This window comes from Pithys albifrons, chromosome 11 (assembly GCF_047495875.1).
Source record: "Pithys albifrons albifrons isolate INPA30051 chromosome 11, PitAlb_v1, whole genome shotgun sequence".
Classification (NCBI taxonomy): domain Eukaryota; kingdom Metazoa; phylum Chordata; class Aves; order Passeriformes; family Thamnophilidae; genus Pithys; species Pithys albifrons.
The window spans coordinates 3,196,007-3,213,477 of record NC_092468.1 but is presented as its reverse complement, the minus strand read 5'-3'; the positions used below and the strand labels follow the sequence as shown (position 1 = coordinate 3,213,477).

Sequence of the window (17,471 nt, the reverse complement as noted above, 5' to 3'; positions counted from 1 at the left end):
TAAAAGTAAGGAAAAATTTGTTAAACCCAAGAGGTATCCTGAGTCTGAGGTATCCCTGTAGTTCCTTGACCTGCAGATGAAAAAAGATTTCTGACTCAGATGGAATGGGAAATATTTTCCTAAGCTGCATGGAGAGATCAGGGTGTTTTCCAGCTTCAAACAGGCCACAACAGGAATGTCCCAAGAAGTCCAACACAAATGCAGAAGTCAGAGGCTCTGCCTTGACAACACCTGTACCAGGAAGACACTCACAGTTCAGAACAGAAAGCCCCATTTCCCCTGCTCTTACACTTGGAAGGATGGAAAATCTTATTCCTGCCTCTTTTTATTCATTTTCATAAGGGATTTTTCCTATCAAGATCCCAAAAGTTTGTCTCACTGCAAGATTTTGTAACCTCATGAATGGGCTCAGGTTTCCTTGGGCTAAGCAAGCAGTGCACTGTTGTCAGCAGCTCCTTATCCTTCTACTCCAGTATCCTTAAGGAAAAACTCTGGCACTTCCCATATCACACAGGGACAGACTTTCATTAGAACTAAACTGATGATTAAACCCTAAACCCAAAAAAACCAAGAAGAAAAGCTACTGAAAACAGTTTGTTTTATTTCCAGGATCAAATATTACAATAGGACATTTACATATATTTATAAAAAATGCAGCAGTTGTGTATATAGATCAGAGGTTTCCTTGAGTTTGGTCCCTCCCAGCACAGTGAGCTGAAATCTTCCAAATGAATCCTCTCCCTCCTCCCATGTGAAGTCGATATCATTGAAGAAGAAAGTGACCATCGTACAAAGTCGTAGCTTGAAACAGGATGTTCCCCAGTTTGAGGAAACAGCCCCATTTTAAAAAATTCATCTGTCCTCGAGGGTGGTGTCTCTGAGGAGGCACCACCACTCTGAGCTGAGTTGTACCCAGATGTTCTGCATAGAAATCTGGTCTATAAAATAGCACCTCGTGCTCTGCTCCGCACAGTTCCCGGCTCCCCCCACGCCTTCAATCTCAGCACCATTTCACAAGCAGTTACAGAATTACTTTTCTCTGTGCTCAGACACTCACAGCAACCACAGCCAGGGACCAGGTCCTGGATTTCTGCCACCACTCCCAGGGTACCCATGGAAAACACGGATACTCCCGAGGCAGGATGAGGCACCGAGTGCCGCGGTCTCCACTAAAAACACGTTTGTGTGTATGTACATATGGCTCTGTTTGCTGGGGAGGACACACACCAGCCATCTCCTGGGCAGGAATGAAAGGAATCACAGAGAGGGCATCTATTCACCTCCCCAGCTCCAAATGCAAACACTCCTGTGGGCACTTGCACCTCCCCAGTGCTCAGCATCAGTTTGTGTCTTTGAAACGGGAGCTGTTCCATTTACAGAACGTCATTTGTTAAAATAAATAAATAGAAAGGGTGAGGGAGAGCAGAGGCTGGATCAGAATCTGTCAGAACAGCCAGACAAGGCACAGCCAGTCCTTATGGGATGGTGACTTTGTGCTTCACCCCCCTAAAGCACAACCCTGCCACCCCTTCTCCTCTGGGAACACACCACCTGTGCCATCCACCTGACTAAGAAGGGATTAAACCAGAAGAAAGCAGTGACATTTAATACAAACTAAGAAGGAATAAAAATTAAGTGACAAGTTCCTGAAGTGACACAGATCTTTCCACTGGCACAGACATTCCCACACAGCTCTCTATGTCCATAACCTGGTTTTATGTGGTTTAGAAAAACAACCACAAACATCACGTTTCAAGCACCTCTGCAGCGTTTGATACCTGACAAAGCATGGCCCAAGTGATGCTTTGCCCCAAAAGGAAAGTGGTTTTAGTTTAGCCCTTGTTGCTCAAGTCCCTGTGGACAAACCCAGTGCAGGATCAGGAATCTGAGACCCTCCAGCAGGGGAGGGGGAGTTACTAAAACCTGACCTAAACCCCAATTCTGCAACAGGACAAACACAGCACTGGCAGAAGGAGAAGATGCAGGAGCTGGGGCAGGTGAGTGTACAAACCTGGTAATCTCCTAAAAGTGTGGCTCTGAAGGACCTGTGAGACACAAGCTGGAAGAGCAGAGGTGTCACCTCCCCATGACAGGGAGAGGCAGAAGGTCAGGGGGGAAGAGCTGATGGAAAATTCCTGCTTAAATCTCCTCAGGAACAACAGCACCTCTGGGTGCCTTTTATAGCCCACTACATTTTACAAGGCTCTGTGCACATACTGCACATTCCTTTAATACTGGTGGTGTTAACTGAGCTGATTCATCAGGAGAAGCAAAGCACTTCAGTCAATGAATGTCAGAGATCGTAACAATCACAGACCTTATTCCAAATCCTCACAAAAATCACCCAAGTATGACCAGGAATGTTTGGCACAACCTTTACCTCCCCTTTTTACACCAGTGAGGGTGAAGTTGGTCAACCAGCTTGACTGAAGGGCCTGTAGCATCAGGAAAACCCAAAATCCTTCTGTGGGCCTCTGAAGGATCCCAAGTGGGATGTAAATGTGTCAGCAGGGAAAGGCAGTGCTCATTTTCCCTTCTCTTTGTGAATCCTGGTTGTGACTGGGCATCAAATCCCAGGATGAAGCCCTGGGAGATGCAGAGCACAGGCAGAGGAAAGAGCCCTGATGATTGTCTGCCCAGAAAAACCTCCACTGCCTACATGCACTGCTGCTCCTCCAAACTCAGCCCTTGCAACACCACATGCAACACCCACTGGCAGCCACAAACCTCAGCCTTTCAAGGATTTGTTTCCTTTTGTATTTCAACATCTTCTTTCACAACCAGATCTAAGGCATTTTTTCCAACCTGTCAATTTGAGCTGCAGATTTCACATCTAGAAATGACTGTGGCAAAGGCTCTTTAAGCAGTGCCCAACCAGCCCTCACCTTCCCTCTGTCCCAGACAGAACTTGGGGCACGTTCCCAGCCACGTTCCTTGGGACAGTAAAACACATTCCCTCCTCCCAGGGGCTTCAACAGGGATGAAGATCTGAAGGGGTTGTATCCTGGCTGGTGCTGTGCCCACAGCACTGGGTGTACTGGGCTGGGAAGAAGGGAGAGAAGAGCCACGTGTAGGGACACACATTCCCTAAAAATTCTTTTCTCTGTCTCTTGCTCTCAAAGAAAAGCAAAAGAAAACTGGTAGAAAAAAAACCATATCGTGCCACAGAAACAAAAACAGGATCATAATTTCTTGGAAGAGAAACCAAAAGATGGAAGAAACCCCCATTTTCAATGTAAATCTTCAACTCCATGTTCTTCTCTCCCTCTTAGAGCAACTGCTGGTGTCATCACAGAGCTCACAGCAAACCAGCACACCCAGAGAGGGGCAGGGGGAGAGAAACTGCCAAAAAACAGACCTGGGAGTGAGAAGGCAGAGTCAATTCTGCACATTTTAACTGCAGAAAAGCTGCTGTGGAATAACATTCCCAGAGGGAATAGAAAGCCAGGCCTGTCCAAACTGAGCTCCACCAGCCAACACAGCCACAACACAAAGAGGAGCCTGGAAGCACCAAGGCAGGAGAGCAGGGAAGGCCCCTGTGCTCCCACTGCCCCAGGGACACGAGGGACTGTCACTCTCCAGGTGCTGGGACCTGCCTGCCCTCCCCTTCCTGGGGCTGCAGGGAGTTACTCCAACTGCACAGCTGAAGCTGCTTCAGGAAGGAAGCACTAGATCCACATGGAAACACAAGTTGGGAATCCAGACATCCTAGAACTTAAAGGATCCTTCAGTCTGGAGGTGCCACTGCTGCTTCACAGACCAAACACAGCCCCCCCTGCTCTGCTGCCCTGGCACCTCCCTGTCCTGTGCTGGGAGCTGCCCCCGTGCCAGGCTGTGCTTACAAACCAGAAATGACTCCTGGTGTCACCTGGTCAGGAATGTGGGCTCAGGCTTTGCTTTCCTGACACTCCATCCTGCAGTGGAATGCAACCACTGTTTGTGTAGGAGGAACCAACTTCTACCATTGCCTGGTTCCATGTCAAACACAGTCAGGAGCAGAGGGCAGCTGTGAGCTGAACTCCCATGGGGAATGCAGGACATTTTCCACGACTCCTCACATTTAAAGGCTCCTAAGTATGCAGGGTAGTATGAAATTAAAGGCAAACTATCTTGAAAAGTTTGAATATGGCAAATTTCTGACTACCAAAGTCTTTAGCAAGTGCAATCACCTGAGAGTGGCAGAAAGAGTCAGCAGTTATGGCAGGTCCCAGGTGCCTTTCTGCTCACTGAGGAAGGGCACTTCACACTGAGCTTTTAGTTGTAAACACACACATTGTAAATACAACCACCTCGATGCCTGTGCTGGGTAATTCCTGTCCCACTGTAACACCTGCTGAAAAGCCAACAGATCAACAGCCTCATGTCTACAGAAGACAGGGAGGAAAAACAGGGCACTGACTTCTGGTGCCAACTTCCAGAGCTGAAAGGAAAGGAAGAGTTTCCATGGAGCCCTCCTGACTTAGTGGTAAGTGACACTACAAGAACATGGAAATTGAATAAAAACCATCCCAGGAGTTCAAGCCAGCAGGGTGGGAAGCTTCTTCTGAAGCATTAATTCATGGCAGTCACTCCTGGGAAAACCAACCAAGACACTGTGCCAAGGGAAAAAAGCCAACTAAGTGTGAAGGCAGGTGTTCCCAGAGCCCAGGATCTCCACAGCACCCTGTCACCTTCTGCCATCATCTGCAAAGTCCTGAGAGCAAGTAAGGAGACACTTTGAGGATGCTGAGGACATGGAAAACCCACCCACTCCCATCAGGAGTCAGCTGTGCTCCAGCAGTGGACACACAGCTCTCCCTCTGGGCCAAGGCAATCCCCAGCAGGGCACACTTGGCTTTTTGGGTGTTGGTTGGTTTTTTACCATGTCCACTGGCAGTTTAAAGCAGGAGGAAAACATGCAGCCAATCTAGAAGCCTTTAAATTAGAAGGGGCAGAGTATTTCAGGGTTCAGCCCAACTCCTTCCCAAAACCAGAGTGCTGGGTAAGTGAACCCTTGGGAAGGCTGAAGGTTCATGGGCACCTTTCACATGGGGAATCCACACAGAGGAAAGACTGCCCTGAAGATTATGCTCTCTCCTTAGAGAGAGGACTCAGTGCCTTATCACACACTCTTTTGAAAAATAAATTAAAGAGAACAGATTTAAGAACAGCAGTGAGAAGGGTTTGTGTATTGTGGCCACTCGGAGCTCCAGCACTCTGGACACACAAACCACTGTTTCACTTCATCCCAGGAAAGCAGAGGAAGGATGCTCTTCCCAAGGAATAAAAAACTCTGAGCACTCTCATTTGGTCACCAGAGGAGAAGGGAGGAAGAGAGAGGAGAAGGGAGGAAGAGAGAGGAGAAGGGAGGAAGAGAGAGGAGAAGGGAGGAAGAGAGAGGAGAAGGGAGGAAGAGAGAGGAGAAGGGAGGAAGAGAGAGGAGAAGGGAGGAAGAGAGAGGAGAAGGGAGGAAGAGAGAGGAAGAGAGAGAAGGGCCATCAGCTGCCTGTCTGATTCCAGCACTGCAATCCATGACCCTTAACTGCATATTTGATGAGTCGGTGTCCCAGGCAGGGGGGAGAGGGAGGAAGGCTGGGAGAGCTCAGGCCACAGTGCTAATTCCTTTCCTGCACAAAGACAGTCTCTTGAGGACACAGGCCTGCCTCCTGTAACGTGATCTCATAGTCCAGGTGGGACAGTCTCCTCCGAGGGAAGTTGGTGAGCAGCTCGAAGCGTTCGTTGGGGTATCCTTTGGACTGGACGTGTTTCACCAGGGCCTGCAGGGAGGGAAAGGCACAGCAGGGGCACAGAAGTCAGAACAACACAAAACAACCCAGTGCACAGAGGGTGAACTATACATAAAGCTGTTTATGCAGGAAGGATTTTGGATTTTTTTTATTTACTTTTCACATTTTGTAGATTTCAGGAACACAAGTAGATGTAGCAAAATAGATTTTAGTGGGTTAATATTTTAGCAGCTTAAGTTTAATGTCTTTCTATCTCTCCAGAACAGGGGCTAAAATTCCTCAGCTGTTTAGTCTGTTATTCAGGGGACAAGATTGAAGGGTATCAGAAGACATAAACACAGGGCAGAGTGACCCAGAACAGTGGAAACCCTCCAAGAGCCCTTTGTGTGCTGAAGAAGAAGAGGAAGATGAAGAGGGGGTCTCATCACCCCCAGCCCCAATTCCTGGGGAGGGTGGGACTGGGAGGGGACAGAGGTGGAACTGGAAATGTGTGAAGTGGTGATTGGATGGATCACATTATAAAAGCCACGGAAATCAAAGCTTGCCCCTCGATGTATTCCTGGGTGAGCAGAGGGGCTCATCAAAGCAACTCCCCTTGATCTCATCTCCTACTAAAAATTTGGCTTGGAGTCTTTTTTACAGACTTTTAAGGCATCACTAAACATTAATGCAAGAGAGCTGAACTCCACATCACACATTCAAGTCACAGTGAAAGAAAATTTAAAAAAAAAGCCCCCAAATCAAAGCCCCCTCATTTGTTTATCAGATATTAACTCTTGCCCTAAGCCTAAAAGGCAACCCAAAGAAGGATTTTTGGGAGGTAGCATCGACCAAAATTAATGTAGTACTTTTAATTTTCTCTCACTTTCAAGAAGCATGAGGGTTTGGGGCTGTTTGATTTGTTATTTTCAAAGCACTGATTTCTCTGCCTGCAGTGGCAGTGCTGGATACAGAGGGCATTGGGATGAAGAGCACCAGCCTCACAGCCCAACAAGCAGAGGCAGCAGGAAGAGCTCCTGGCCATGCTGTGGTGAGGGAGATTTCCCAAGTTCAGCAGGAAATGCAGCAGAGAAGAGCACAAAGTAGGACCAGAGATGAGGAGATTGGCAGAAGAAAAGAGGATACAGCAACAGAGTGAGACACAGGCAGAAGGAAAAGCTGGAGCTTTTCTAAGAGAGGAAAAAAGACAAATATCTTGTATGTAATAAAACAGGAAGTGGGAAAAACCAGGGGGGTCCCAGCACTGCTCACAGTTTTAGTGGGCAAGTTATGGCAGTAAATTACAGCAGCCTGCAGCACTCTCCTGGAACAGGTTACCCAGAGAGCTTTTGCTCTTTGGATCCCTGGAAATGTCCAAGGCCAGGCTGGACAGGGCTTGGAACAACCAGTTCTAGTGGAAGGTGTCCCTGCCCATGGAATGGGATTGGCTTGAAGGTCTCTCCCCACCCAAACCATGCAGTGGTTCTATGGACAATGAGGAGCAGCTCAGCAGGGAAGCAGAGCAGGAAAGCAGTGGGATGGTGGCAGCAGCACTGCAGGGCAGGCACTGAGGCCTCCCAGTGCTGACAGAGCAGGAGGACCAGGAGTGAGGCACAAACACAGGCAGAACAGCAAGGACAAGGCACCACCCTGGGGAGCTGTGCAGCAGAACAGCAGCTCTCCTCTCACTTGGAAAAATAATAAAATGGAAAAAAATCAGCTGAAAAAATGATATAAAGACTTGGCAATAAATGGGAAGGACCAACAAGACACAACTGGAGCCAATGGCTCTTCTCAGCAGGGAGCAGCAGTGCCTGTGGGGGTGGAATGGGATGATCTTTAAGGTCCTTTCCAACTCAAACCATCCAGTGATTCTCTGATGGAAGGGACTCCTGAGGCCCCTGAACTCTGCCCTAACTCAGTCTTGAAGTTTGCTGCTTGCCTGGAGCCAGGATGGCACTGGGATGGGATTGGTGGGGTTATCATCACAGTGCTCCTGTATAAAAATGACAGAGGCATTTCTTTCCCAAAGATTCATGGTGAGCAGAGACAACACACACAAACTGCCCCATGGGAAATTCCATCTGGACATTAGAAAGGAATTCTTCATCATGAGAGAAATTAAACTTTGGAGTAAACTTCCCAGGGAAATGGTGCCATGTCCCTTGCTGGAATTATTGTGGGCTCAGCTTGAGAGGGCCCTGGACAACCTCACCTACAGCCCTGTTTTCAAGCAGGTGATCCCCAGGGATCCTGTTCAACCCAGACTTTCCCAAGGTTTGATGAGTGCAGAACAGACAGGGAAGCACCTGCATGGAGGCTTCTTCCACGTTCATCAAAATCCACACACAAACCTTCAGCACGACAAGACTGTTCCCAACCTCCTCCGTTGCCTGGCCTGGTCTCCAAGAGACTCTGCAGATTACAGTGCCTGTGTCTGGTGGGGAATGCAAGGAAGTGGGCTTGGCTTCCTTTTCAGGCAGCAGGGAAGAACAAAATCCCTTTAAAAACTACTGAAAGTAAATATTAAGTCAAGTTTCCTGCCCACATCCCTCTCTGCCCCATTTGCACCCAGTCTGTCCTGCACACCTGAGACAAACCAAAGGTATTCAGGGCAGCTGAGCAGAGGGAAGTCAACTTCAGTTTGCACACAATGAGCAACTGCTTCTCTGAAAAGGCAGCACTGCCTTTTTTTTGTTTCCTGAAGGGAGAAAGAGGACTATGGTAATATTGGAAGCATAAACACCTCCTGGAAATAAGAGCATGGAAAGAAGCCAGGCTGGATTGACAACAATATAAGAAGATTAAAAATAAAACACCTAAAACCAGCCAGTGTTGGTGGGTATCATCAGCTAGAACTCCTACTGTCTCCTTAAAAAATTCCTTTTTCTAGTTCTGGACAGCTTTAAAATGGAAAATATCATCATGGAAATGATGCTCAGAAAGAAACACCTGAGACTCAAATCTTAGTCTGACTGAAACAGCTTTAGAGGATCACACGAGGTGAGCACACAGGCTGCCTGCTCAGCTCTGCAGGCAAGAGATGTCTGCCCACAAACCTTGACTCAGCTCAATCCTCTGCTGACTGTAGGGCAGAAAGGAAATCACATGCTGAGATAAATTTCCTTTAACTTCCACAGTCCATAAAAGGCATCAAACCAGAAGTCAGGATTATCAGGGATACCTCACTGTTACCTCTATGTGCTGCCTAATAAAAGTGCTACATGTTTAATAATACACTCAAAATTACTTGGCAGGCTGCTTTCAAAAAGCAGTGAAGCTTTTTATTTTCCATTTATTTTCAAGCAGGAGAGTTAAAAACATGAGCTTGGGATACTGTACATTCCTAGAGTGCTGCAGACCAGGTAACAGCCTCATTCTCTGCAGAAGATGGGAGACTTTTCTCCCAAATCTGCACAAAATCCTTCTCAAGAAGTTGCTTCTGCCTTCCCTGAGACTTTCAGGTTGATTACATGAAAATGAGCTTAACTGGCCACTGTGTCCTGAGAGTTTGCGGCTAACAGGAATACAGTGACCTGTTCCTGGGAAGCACCCACAAAACTGTGATGGAAATGCCACCCACATCCACTTCTCCAAGGGAGGAGAGCCCAAAGCACAGCTGGGATGCACAGCAATTAAATAATTTTGTAATTAATTTGTTTTGGGAGAACTTCCTCCAAAGTCATCCCAGTGCAGAAGGGAGGGTGGAAATGTGAAAGGAGAGATGAAGAACGAGAATGAAGAGTTTTGCCTTTGAATTTACCAACTAAACTTTTCCCCTTAGAAACAAAGCCCCACAAATGAGTGAGCTGAGGGCATTTTATGGTAATTGACAATTAATGCAGAAGGCATTTTAGAGCCATTGTAGAATGGAAATGAGCAGTCTGGGGGATTAAGGAAGACACTGCAGTGTGCTGGGAACCCAGGCAGCAACAGCAACAGAGTGAGCAGGGTCTGTTGAGCAGAGGAGTGACATGGAACACAACACAATGACAGTGCAAGCCCTCCCTGGATAGATCTTTTCCACTAGATCTGATCTCAGCAGTGCCAGAGGTACAGAAATTCTCCAGTTTCAGCTCTCCTGTACTCAAACAAGGATTCCCATTAACTTCACTCACCAGAAGTTTAGCTTGTTCAGGCAGTGAAACTTGTTCCCTCTTCCCATCTGGATACCTCAGCATCAGCTGTGCCTTTGGTCCTACACAAAGAAGTCACAGCAAGTTAACAACAGGGCAGCTGAGCTGGGCTCTGGGCAGATTCCAGGTGGGACAGCACAGCAGGGTTAGGGACTGCAGACAAACACGAGTCCAGGCTGTGAAGAGGCACTTCTACCACATGTGCTTAAAATATACACATCAAACTCAGGGCTCTGTCAAAACAGCAGTGCCTGGAACCCACCAGCATGCCCAGAGCACTCTGCAGCTGTGTCACACCACACTGTGCTTTACTCCTGGCCAAGGTCTCAAACCTGAGCTCACAGACTCAGTTGCAGCACCAACCCTGCCAGAGCCCAGGGAATGCCAGGACAAGGCTCTCAGGCACAGGGTGGGATTGCTGGGGTGTCTGTGCAGGGCCAGGAGTTGGCCTGGATGGTCCTTGTGGGTTCCTTCCAGCTGAGGAGATGCTGTGATCCTGTGCCTGACAGGACCCTGCAGGCTGTGGCCTCGCTGTGCCAAAGTGGTGCTGCTGGCATGGGAATCGCTGACTGGCAGCAAAGACTCAGGGAACAGGGAGAGATCCAGCTTTTTAAAACAGGGATGCAATTGTGCCTGTTCAGGGAAAGAAAACACAACAAAACCCAGGTCATGAAAACAAGCATGAGCCTACCATTGACATCCAGGCCCCGAAATGCACTCTCAGGCTTGTCCAGTGACTCCTCCAGCGCCGCCGTGTCCACGCAGGGCACCACTCTGTGGTTGGAGGCTGGGCCAGGCTCAGTCCTTGCAGGGGCCTCAGGCTGAGGCCTCCGGCTCTCCTCCTTTTTATACCCCAAGTCCTTGTGTGGAGACTTCCTCAGCTTGGCAGGAACCTCCGATTCCTCCTCCTCCTCAGAGCCGCAGACCGAGATGAACTCTTCGCTTCCAGAGAACAGCTCCGACTCCGACTCCTCATCCGACCGGCTCTCCTGCTTGGCCTGCGAGGAGTCGAAGTGTGTCTCCTGCAGGGAGGCTCTGATGGCAGCTTCCAGCTGGCTGTCCTCGCTGGCGTCGATCAGGCTCTCCTGTGGGATGCAGCCACCACACAAACACATCAGAACTGCCTCTGGATATGTGCTGAAAATCCAAAGTGTAGGGGTGACAGTGTGTGTGTGTGGATCCCCTGATGTCTGAGGTGATTGATATGGAGCAGTTCAGAGTGTACCCTTGAAGGAAAGCAGTTTGGGTGCACCCTTAAGGAGCAGGAGCCACCTGTAGAATGTGGGATACCTTGGAGCCAGTACAATGTTTCCATGTATGCCTGGTGAGCTGACTAACCAACAGTGTGATTGCATGTTGGGTACAAGAGCACATAAAGGTGAAGCTTTAACTAAAAATAAAAACTTAATTTTTTCTGTATTCCCTGTAGAAATACATGGAGTTGCACAGAAAGACCTACATCAAATTCATGTACAAAAGAGGCTCAAAGGGAAAGAATGACCTTCCTTTTGGATCTCTTCAAAGCCTAAGTAAAGGTGTGTCTTTTGACTCTTGGATAAATGATTATGCCATTCATGTGTATCCACACATGAGCAGTTTTAAGAAAACAAAACAAAAAAACACATCCAAAGCTGTGTGAACTTTCTGCTGTTCATCACCTCCTGCAAGAATAAGCAATGGCCAGAATTCTTGACCAAGGGCAAAAAAGTATTTGAAGAAACCCAAAGGGAAGCCACTGAGCCTGTCAGGAACACACAGCAGGGAGAGCTACTCGTGCTGTCATCAGTTAATGGCCTCTCCCTGGAGTTCTGCATGGAGAAATCCATTTCCCTTTGACTCTGGCTGTTCAACCCAACTCCAGTGCTGAAAGCACAGGCTGCACAACAAAGCAGTGATTCTGGGAGAAGGCACTCCCTGGCACTCCCTGAGATCAGCAGAGCTGGGCAGAGACAGGCTGAGTGTCCCTGCAGGTGCCCGCAGCCCTCCCAGAGGGGCTGACACTTACGGAGCGGGCGCATTTCTGGGGAGGGCTGGTGGAGTGCCCGTCCAGCTGGCCGTGCTCGCTCAGGAACCCTGTCACCTGGTCCAGGAAGGAAGTCACATCCAGCTGGTGCCACTCCACGAGCTTCTGGCCTAGGGAACAGAAGGCATCATGAAGGAGAATTTCAGCAAAGAGTTGCAGTTCTGTGGTCAAACACACCAACTCACTGCTGCAAGAGTCTGTATTTGTGGAACTGCAGCTTCCCACAGGCCACCACCTGATAATTATGGAGCTTCCTCTTCCACTCCCTTGCAAAGGGACAGACATAAACACAGACTCCATTTATTTCCATTCTTTGAGCACAGAATGGTGAATTGGTTAAAATTTGGTTATAATAATGCCAAGGTCATGGGTTCAACCCCCTCTGTGGGCCACTGACTTAAGAGTTGGACTCACTGATCCTTGTGGATCCTTCCAGCTCAGAATAGTCTGGGATTCTGTGTGTGAATGTGTCTTCAAAAGGAATAAACACCAAACCACTCAGTTTATGACAAAGTATTTCTACATTCTTGCTGAATTGATTCAAACCTTTGGCAAACAGCATTTGTTCCCAGAAGTAAAGTGCTAAGAAGAGTATCCTAAATCCAGTTGAAACATTAAAAAAAATTGCCTATTTTTTTGGCTGGTTTAAGTCAAATACAAAGAAATCTCAGCTCTGACCACAGACAATATCACTTCAGTCCATAGCAGTAGGAGACCAGACCAGGATTGTACAACCAGACAACTGCATTATATGATTGTAAAAGGTGTTGGGATACAAAAGAAAAAGTAACAATTTTGAAAGAACTGGAGGGAGAGGCAGAAGTTTGATTGGTCAGGTAAAAAACTGAAACAAAGAAACAAACAAAAAAAACAACCCCAAAAAAACCCCAAATAACAAACCTGAAGCCAAAGTGGTATTTCAAAATTAAGATGGAATTTAAAAAGTCATCACTGAGCCTTACAAAAATACTGTGGAAGGAGCAGGAAGCAGATTCATGCAGTGCTAACAAACACTGTAGTTTATTCATCACATGATTTCAGGGAAGTTTTTAAAAGGTTTAAAAAAGATGATTAAATGCAGAGTTTTACCACCAGGTGGAACTATTTTCACCTCCCAAGCAAAGCACTTGCTAAACTTCAAATACACAACATTTCTGCAAGTTTTGGGTGTTTTATTCCCTTAGTTCCTCCAGACCATACTGTGGCACTCCCTGCAGAGGTTCTTCAGCAGTGTCACACAAACTGCAGCAGAAGGTATTCCAGCCTCCAACTGCCAGTCCTTCCCAAGAGACAACCCCAGGTATCCAAGTGTCTTACCTGTCCTGGGATCCAGGATGGAGACATAAGGGAAGTCTGCTAATTTGTAGAACTGGATGTACCTCTGGCCCTCCTCGCTGTCGTGGTACACCTGCAAAACACCACACTGGGCAAACTGTGCCTGGAACATGCACAAAGCTTGTCTCTTTTACAGTATAAACTACAAGTGGTACAGACAGTTCTCAGTAACTCTGGCAAGCTGAAAATGTGTCTCCATGTATCAGAAGCTACATGGTAACACCCTGATTGGACAAGTGAAAAGCAGTTTATGCATTTAAATGCATATCCATGAATTACATCTGCATCTATAAACTACACACACTCCAGGTGTCCCAGTTCAGCAGATGGGACCAGTTTATCCCTGTGTGGGTGTGACCAAAGCTGGGCATTCTAAACCCTCTGGGCCATTGCCCAGCAACTGTTCCCAATGGCCCATTGGCAGCAGCTGCCCAGGGCACAGCTGAGCCCTCAGGCTGGGAGCTGGCTGGGAAAGAAGCCTGGCAGAGGAGCTGGGAGAACTGCCCTGCAGGGACTCCTTGGCACCTCCACACCCACCTGAGGGCTCAGCTCTGCTCAGGGGCCAGCAACCATTCCAAAATCCCCCCTGACTGCCAGAGTCAGATCCCCCAGTGTGGAACTCCCTGCCCTGGGGGAGGCACTCGGGGCTCCCACCCAAACCTGAGGGGAGACAATCTTGAGCTTTGGGGTCTTGAGGAACCACTCATTGGATGCAGAGGAGGAGCAGACCCTGGCCAGGAGGAGCCCACCACTCTCCACCAGACTGTGTCATCATCTGCACCAACAGGTTTGTCCCTTCCTTTGCCTTTGGACTCGGAGGAACCACGTGGGGCTCAGCACAGGGGCCACCAAACCCCCCTGTGTTTGTGCCCCAGTTGGTGGGTGGCACTGCTGGGGTTGGGGGTTAAACCCAATTTCTCTTTGTGCCATTGCATTTATTGTAATATTGTTATTAAATTGTAACTGTGACTTATAATCTCTGTTGTGTTGGGCTCATTTCTCCTGCTGGTTCACCTTTAAACCAGCACACCTGGAAATACATCTTTTCTGCAAGTTCACCAAGAGAATTCCACCAGTGCCATTCTATTCAAAGTTCTCTTTGCTATGTTTTTTTAACTGTGCCATCTGCCAGGGCCCCAGGTGACCCACCCACCCATCCCCACCTGCCAGAAGATGAAATGGTCCCGGATGATGTTCTTCACGGCCTCGTTGCTCCACACGTCGCGGTTGAGACATTGGCAGGCAAAATCCTGCACGTTCTGAATGTTGATCATGAGCCACTTGTTCTGCATCTGACCACACTCCTTGGCCTGGAAGCAGAGAGAGAAGCTCTGTGAGATCAAGCTGAAGAGCCAGACACCACCAATGATCAGAGATGGCTTCTAACACTCAGACCTGCCACCAAAACCCTTCCCAGTGAGGAAGATGGACAGAGCCAGTGAAAAGGCATCCACGAGACAGAAGGCAGGGCTGAAGGATCTGCTTTAAATGAGCCTGGCTTGATTAGAGTCACACCGACGAACAGAGCTGCTGGATTCCAACAAGCCAAGCACAGGGTGGGAAAAGCAACTCAGAGGGGGCAAACATGGCAGTGCTGAATAAAGTATTTATTCAGGAAAACTGTGGTGGGTCACACTGGTCTGACAACAAAGACCTGCTCAGTCTAAAGATACACCCATGGCTCATCTAGTTCAGTAGGCTGCATAATTGACAGAGGACTTGTATTAATTCAACAGGACCACTTCTCTGAGTGTTTTCCTTTTCCTCCCCAAGTTCTGAGTTACTCTATGACTGTCCAGCTGCCAAATTAGGCATCCTTTTTTGATGCTCCTTATCCAGACTGCAAGTGGGGAGAAGACAAGAAGGAGCAGGAAGAAATCTTACTGGTTTGAGTCACAAAGGTGGCACTGTCTGATTGCTTGGTTGCAAGTTAATGGTAGGAGTTTGATCAAGAATGTAACTGTGATCGCTGAACTGCCATACCTGTTGAAAAAAAGAGGGCTGGATCAACAGCAGGAATGCTCTTACCACCTGGAAAGCCTGGAAGTGGCACAGGAACTCCCTCCGCTTTCAGAAATATGTATTTATAAGTTATGGTCACCATCCTGCTAGTAATGTAGTGTTATGGAATCAGAGGGAAAGAACATCAGAGGAATCAGGATGTCAGGCAAGATTTTGCTGGTTTGGGGCACTACTCTGTTCCCCAAACCAAAGTTTTGACTTTTGAAATGAATTTTAGCCAGTGCAGTCTGGAACAGTCAGCCTGTCCACTGACAGACAGACAGACAGACAGGTGAACCCCACACACTCCACCAAGGCAAGAACCTCAGCCTACAAAATCCACCTGCATGGATCCAACAGCTCTGGTTTCACTCAAAGGAAAAAAATGACTGTAGAAGCAGGGAACAGTTCTGTTCTCAAAGGAGCCTCCCACTAACTACTAACCACTAACATTCCACTGCCAGATCCAGTACCTGGTCAGCAGGTGAGAGCAGTGGGGCAGGGGACACCCAAGGAACTGCTATGGGTCCTAAATATGGTCATTTTGCTTTTACTCAAAAGACTTGTTCTGAGCTAACTGTGGGGTTTGAGAATTAATTGTAGAAAATCAGTTGAAGACAAGACCTAGAGGTACTGCCTGAGTTTACAGGGAACAACAATCTTTATGTTATTTGAGTCAATTGGATTGCCTTAGTCCTGTGTCCTCAGGTAACCTCTACTGGATTGAAAGAACAACTCAAAAATATACAAGAAGAAAAGTGGAAAGTGCATCTTGCTCTTCTACACTAATGAGTGTATTTTTCAATATTAATGGAAACCTCTTGCTCTGCCTCCCCTCTGCCCAGCTACAGGAAGGATGAAAGCAGGAAATCCCACACAGAACATTTTCAAGGCTGAGTTTTCACTTGTAGTGCAGGTAGAGCTTTTGAAACTTTTGAACTTCCTCCTAAAAAGAGGCTTTGGATTCACCATTTAAAGGACAGGGTTGCACTGCTGCTACACACACAGCTCTGCTCTGACACAGCTCCTGGGATTCTTCTGACACAAAACCCAAACCAATCCAACCCATCCTGAGTTTGCCTTTACCCTTTCCCAGCCACATTCCAGGAGCAAACCAGCAATCTGGTCAGACAGTCAGTGTAAGTCTTGGTGTTCCCCCAGTGCTGGATCTCACTGTGTAACCTCTGGCACGAGCATGGGTAAAAATACCACGTTTTCCTCTCATTTGGCTTCTCTTCTTATGGTTTAAAAATGTTGGGGTGGTTCAGTTTTGTGGAATGCAATCCTACTTCAAGTCAGCAGGGAGAAGGAAGTGGAGCAGCATCTCGTGACCCTCTGGACATCTGTGTGATTCAGTGGAGGACAACAGGTGACAGAGAGTCAAGGCAGAGAAAAATCCAAGCAGAAATGTTCTGTTTGTGCCACCTCCTGCCCAGGGCAAGGCACAGGTCCTTTCTTCAGCCAGCCCCTGCTGTACCTGCAGCCCATGCTGACCCAAACCAGGCTAGAAGTACCTAATGAACAGATTCCAGGAGAATACAGTGGCCACATCAGCTTCCAAATTAGTGCTGTTTGTTAAGTAGCAAAAAATAAAAAATAAAACATCAGTCTCAGCTACATAAGGGAGCAGCTAGAAAAGATTGAACTTGTAAAATGGGAAAAAATGATATAGACAGACTTGGAACTCTGCAACATGACATCCAGTCTCTTCAGTGTTAAACACAGAACTGCACACACCAGAACCACCTCCTCCCTCAGCAAGAAATGTGAATTAAGGCAATTTGGTGTATCACCTCTCACATCACATGCATGAAGGGAGAACACTTGCAGTTCTTGAAAACAGTTTGAAATGAGAACTAAGGCACAGTTTTCCACCAAGCATGTTTGGGGTGCAATTTAATTATTGTACTCCAGTGCTTTGTTCCCAGAGGATTCCACATTAAGGACTGAACTCAGTTTAGTTAATCACACACGTGACAAGTACAATGATCATAAGTTGTTCTGCATGTGAAGCACAACACTTCTTTACACACAGCTAGTTAAAAAAACCCTCCCAATGTCATTCAACACCGAGAAACTTTTCTTCAATGAAGTTAATCTCACCTCCTCCTAAAGCTTGTATTACTGAGTTAAAAGGAAATGGAAACTGGATCTTACTGATAACAAAGTTGCCTTGCAACTGAAGGAAAATGAGGTTTCTTGGGAAGAGTTAATTAAATGTATTTAATATCAAACCCCAAGAGGAGCAACAGAGGATGAGCAACAAAGATA

At 47.4% G+C, this 17,471-nt stretch overlaps 1 protein-coding gene across 1 annotated transcript in view; it reads right to left on the bottom strand.

The window, feature by feature from the left end:
• Nucleotides 1-581: 581 nt before the first annotated feature.
• Nucleotides 582-17,471, bottom strand: part of UBXN7 (UBX domain protein 7) — a 33,952-nt gene continuing 17,062 nt past the window's right edge. The window contains exons 6-11 of the mRNA XM_071566581.1: nucleotides 14,363-14,509; nucleotides 13,182-13,272; nucleotides 11,847-11,974; nucleotides 10,533-10,926; nucleotides 9,824-9,903; nucleotides 582-5,756 (exon numbers count right to left, since the gene is read on the bottom strand). Of these exons, the coding sequence (XP_071422682.1) occupies nucleotides 5,595-5,756; nucleotides 9,824-9,903; nucleotides 10,533-10,926; nucleotides 11,847-11,974; nucleotides 13,182-13,272; nucleotides 14,363-14,509 (1,002 nt within the window). The 3' untranslated portion in view covers nucleotides 582-5,594. The remainder of the gene's footprint in view (nucleotides 5,757-9,823; nucleotides 9,904-10,532; nucleotides 10,927-11,846; nucleotides 11,975-13,181; nucleotides 13,273-14,362; nucleotides 14,510-17,471) is intronic.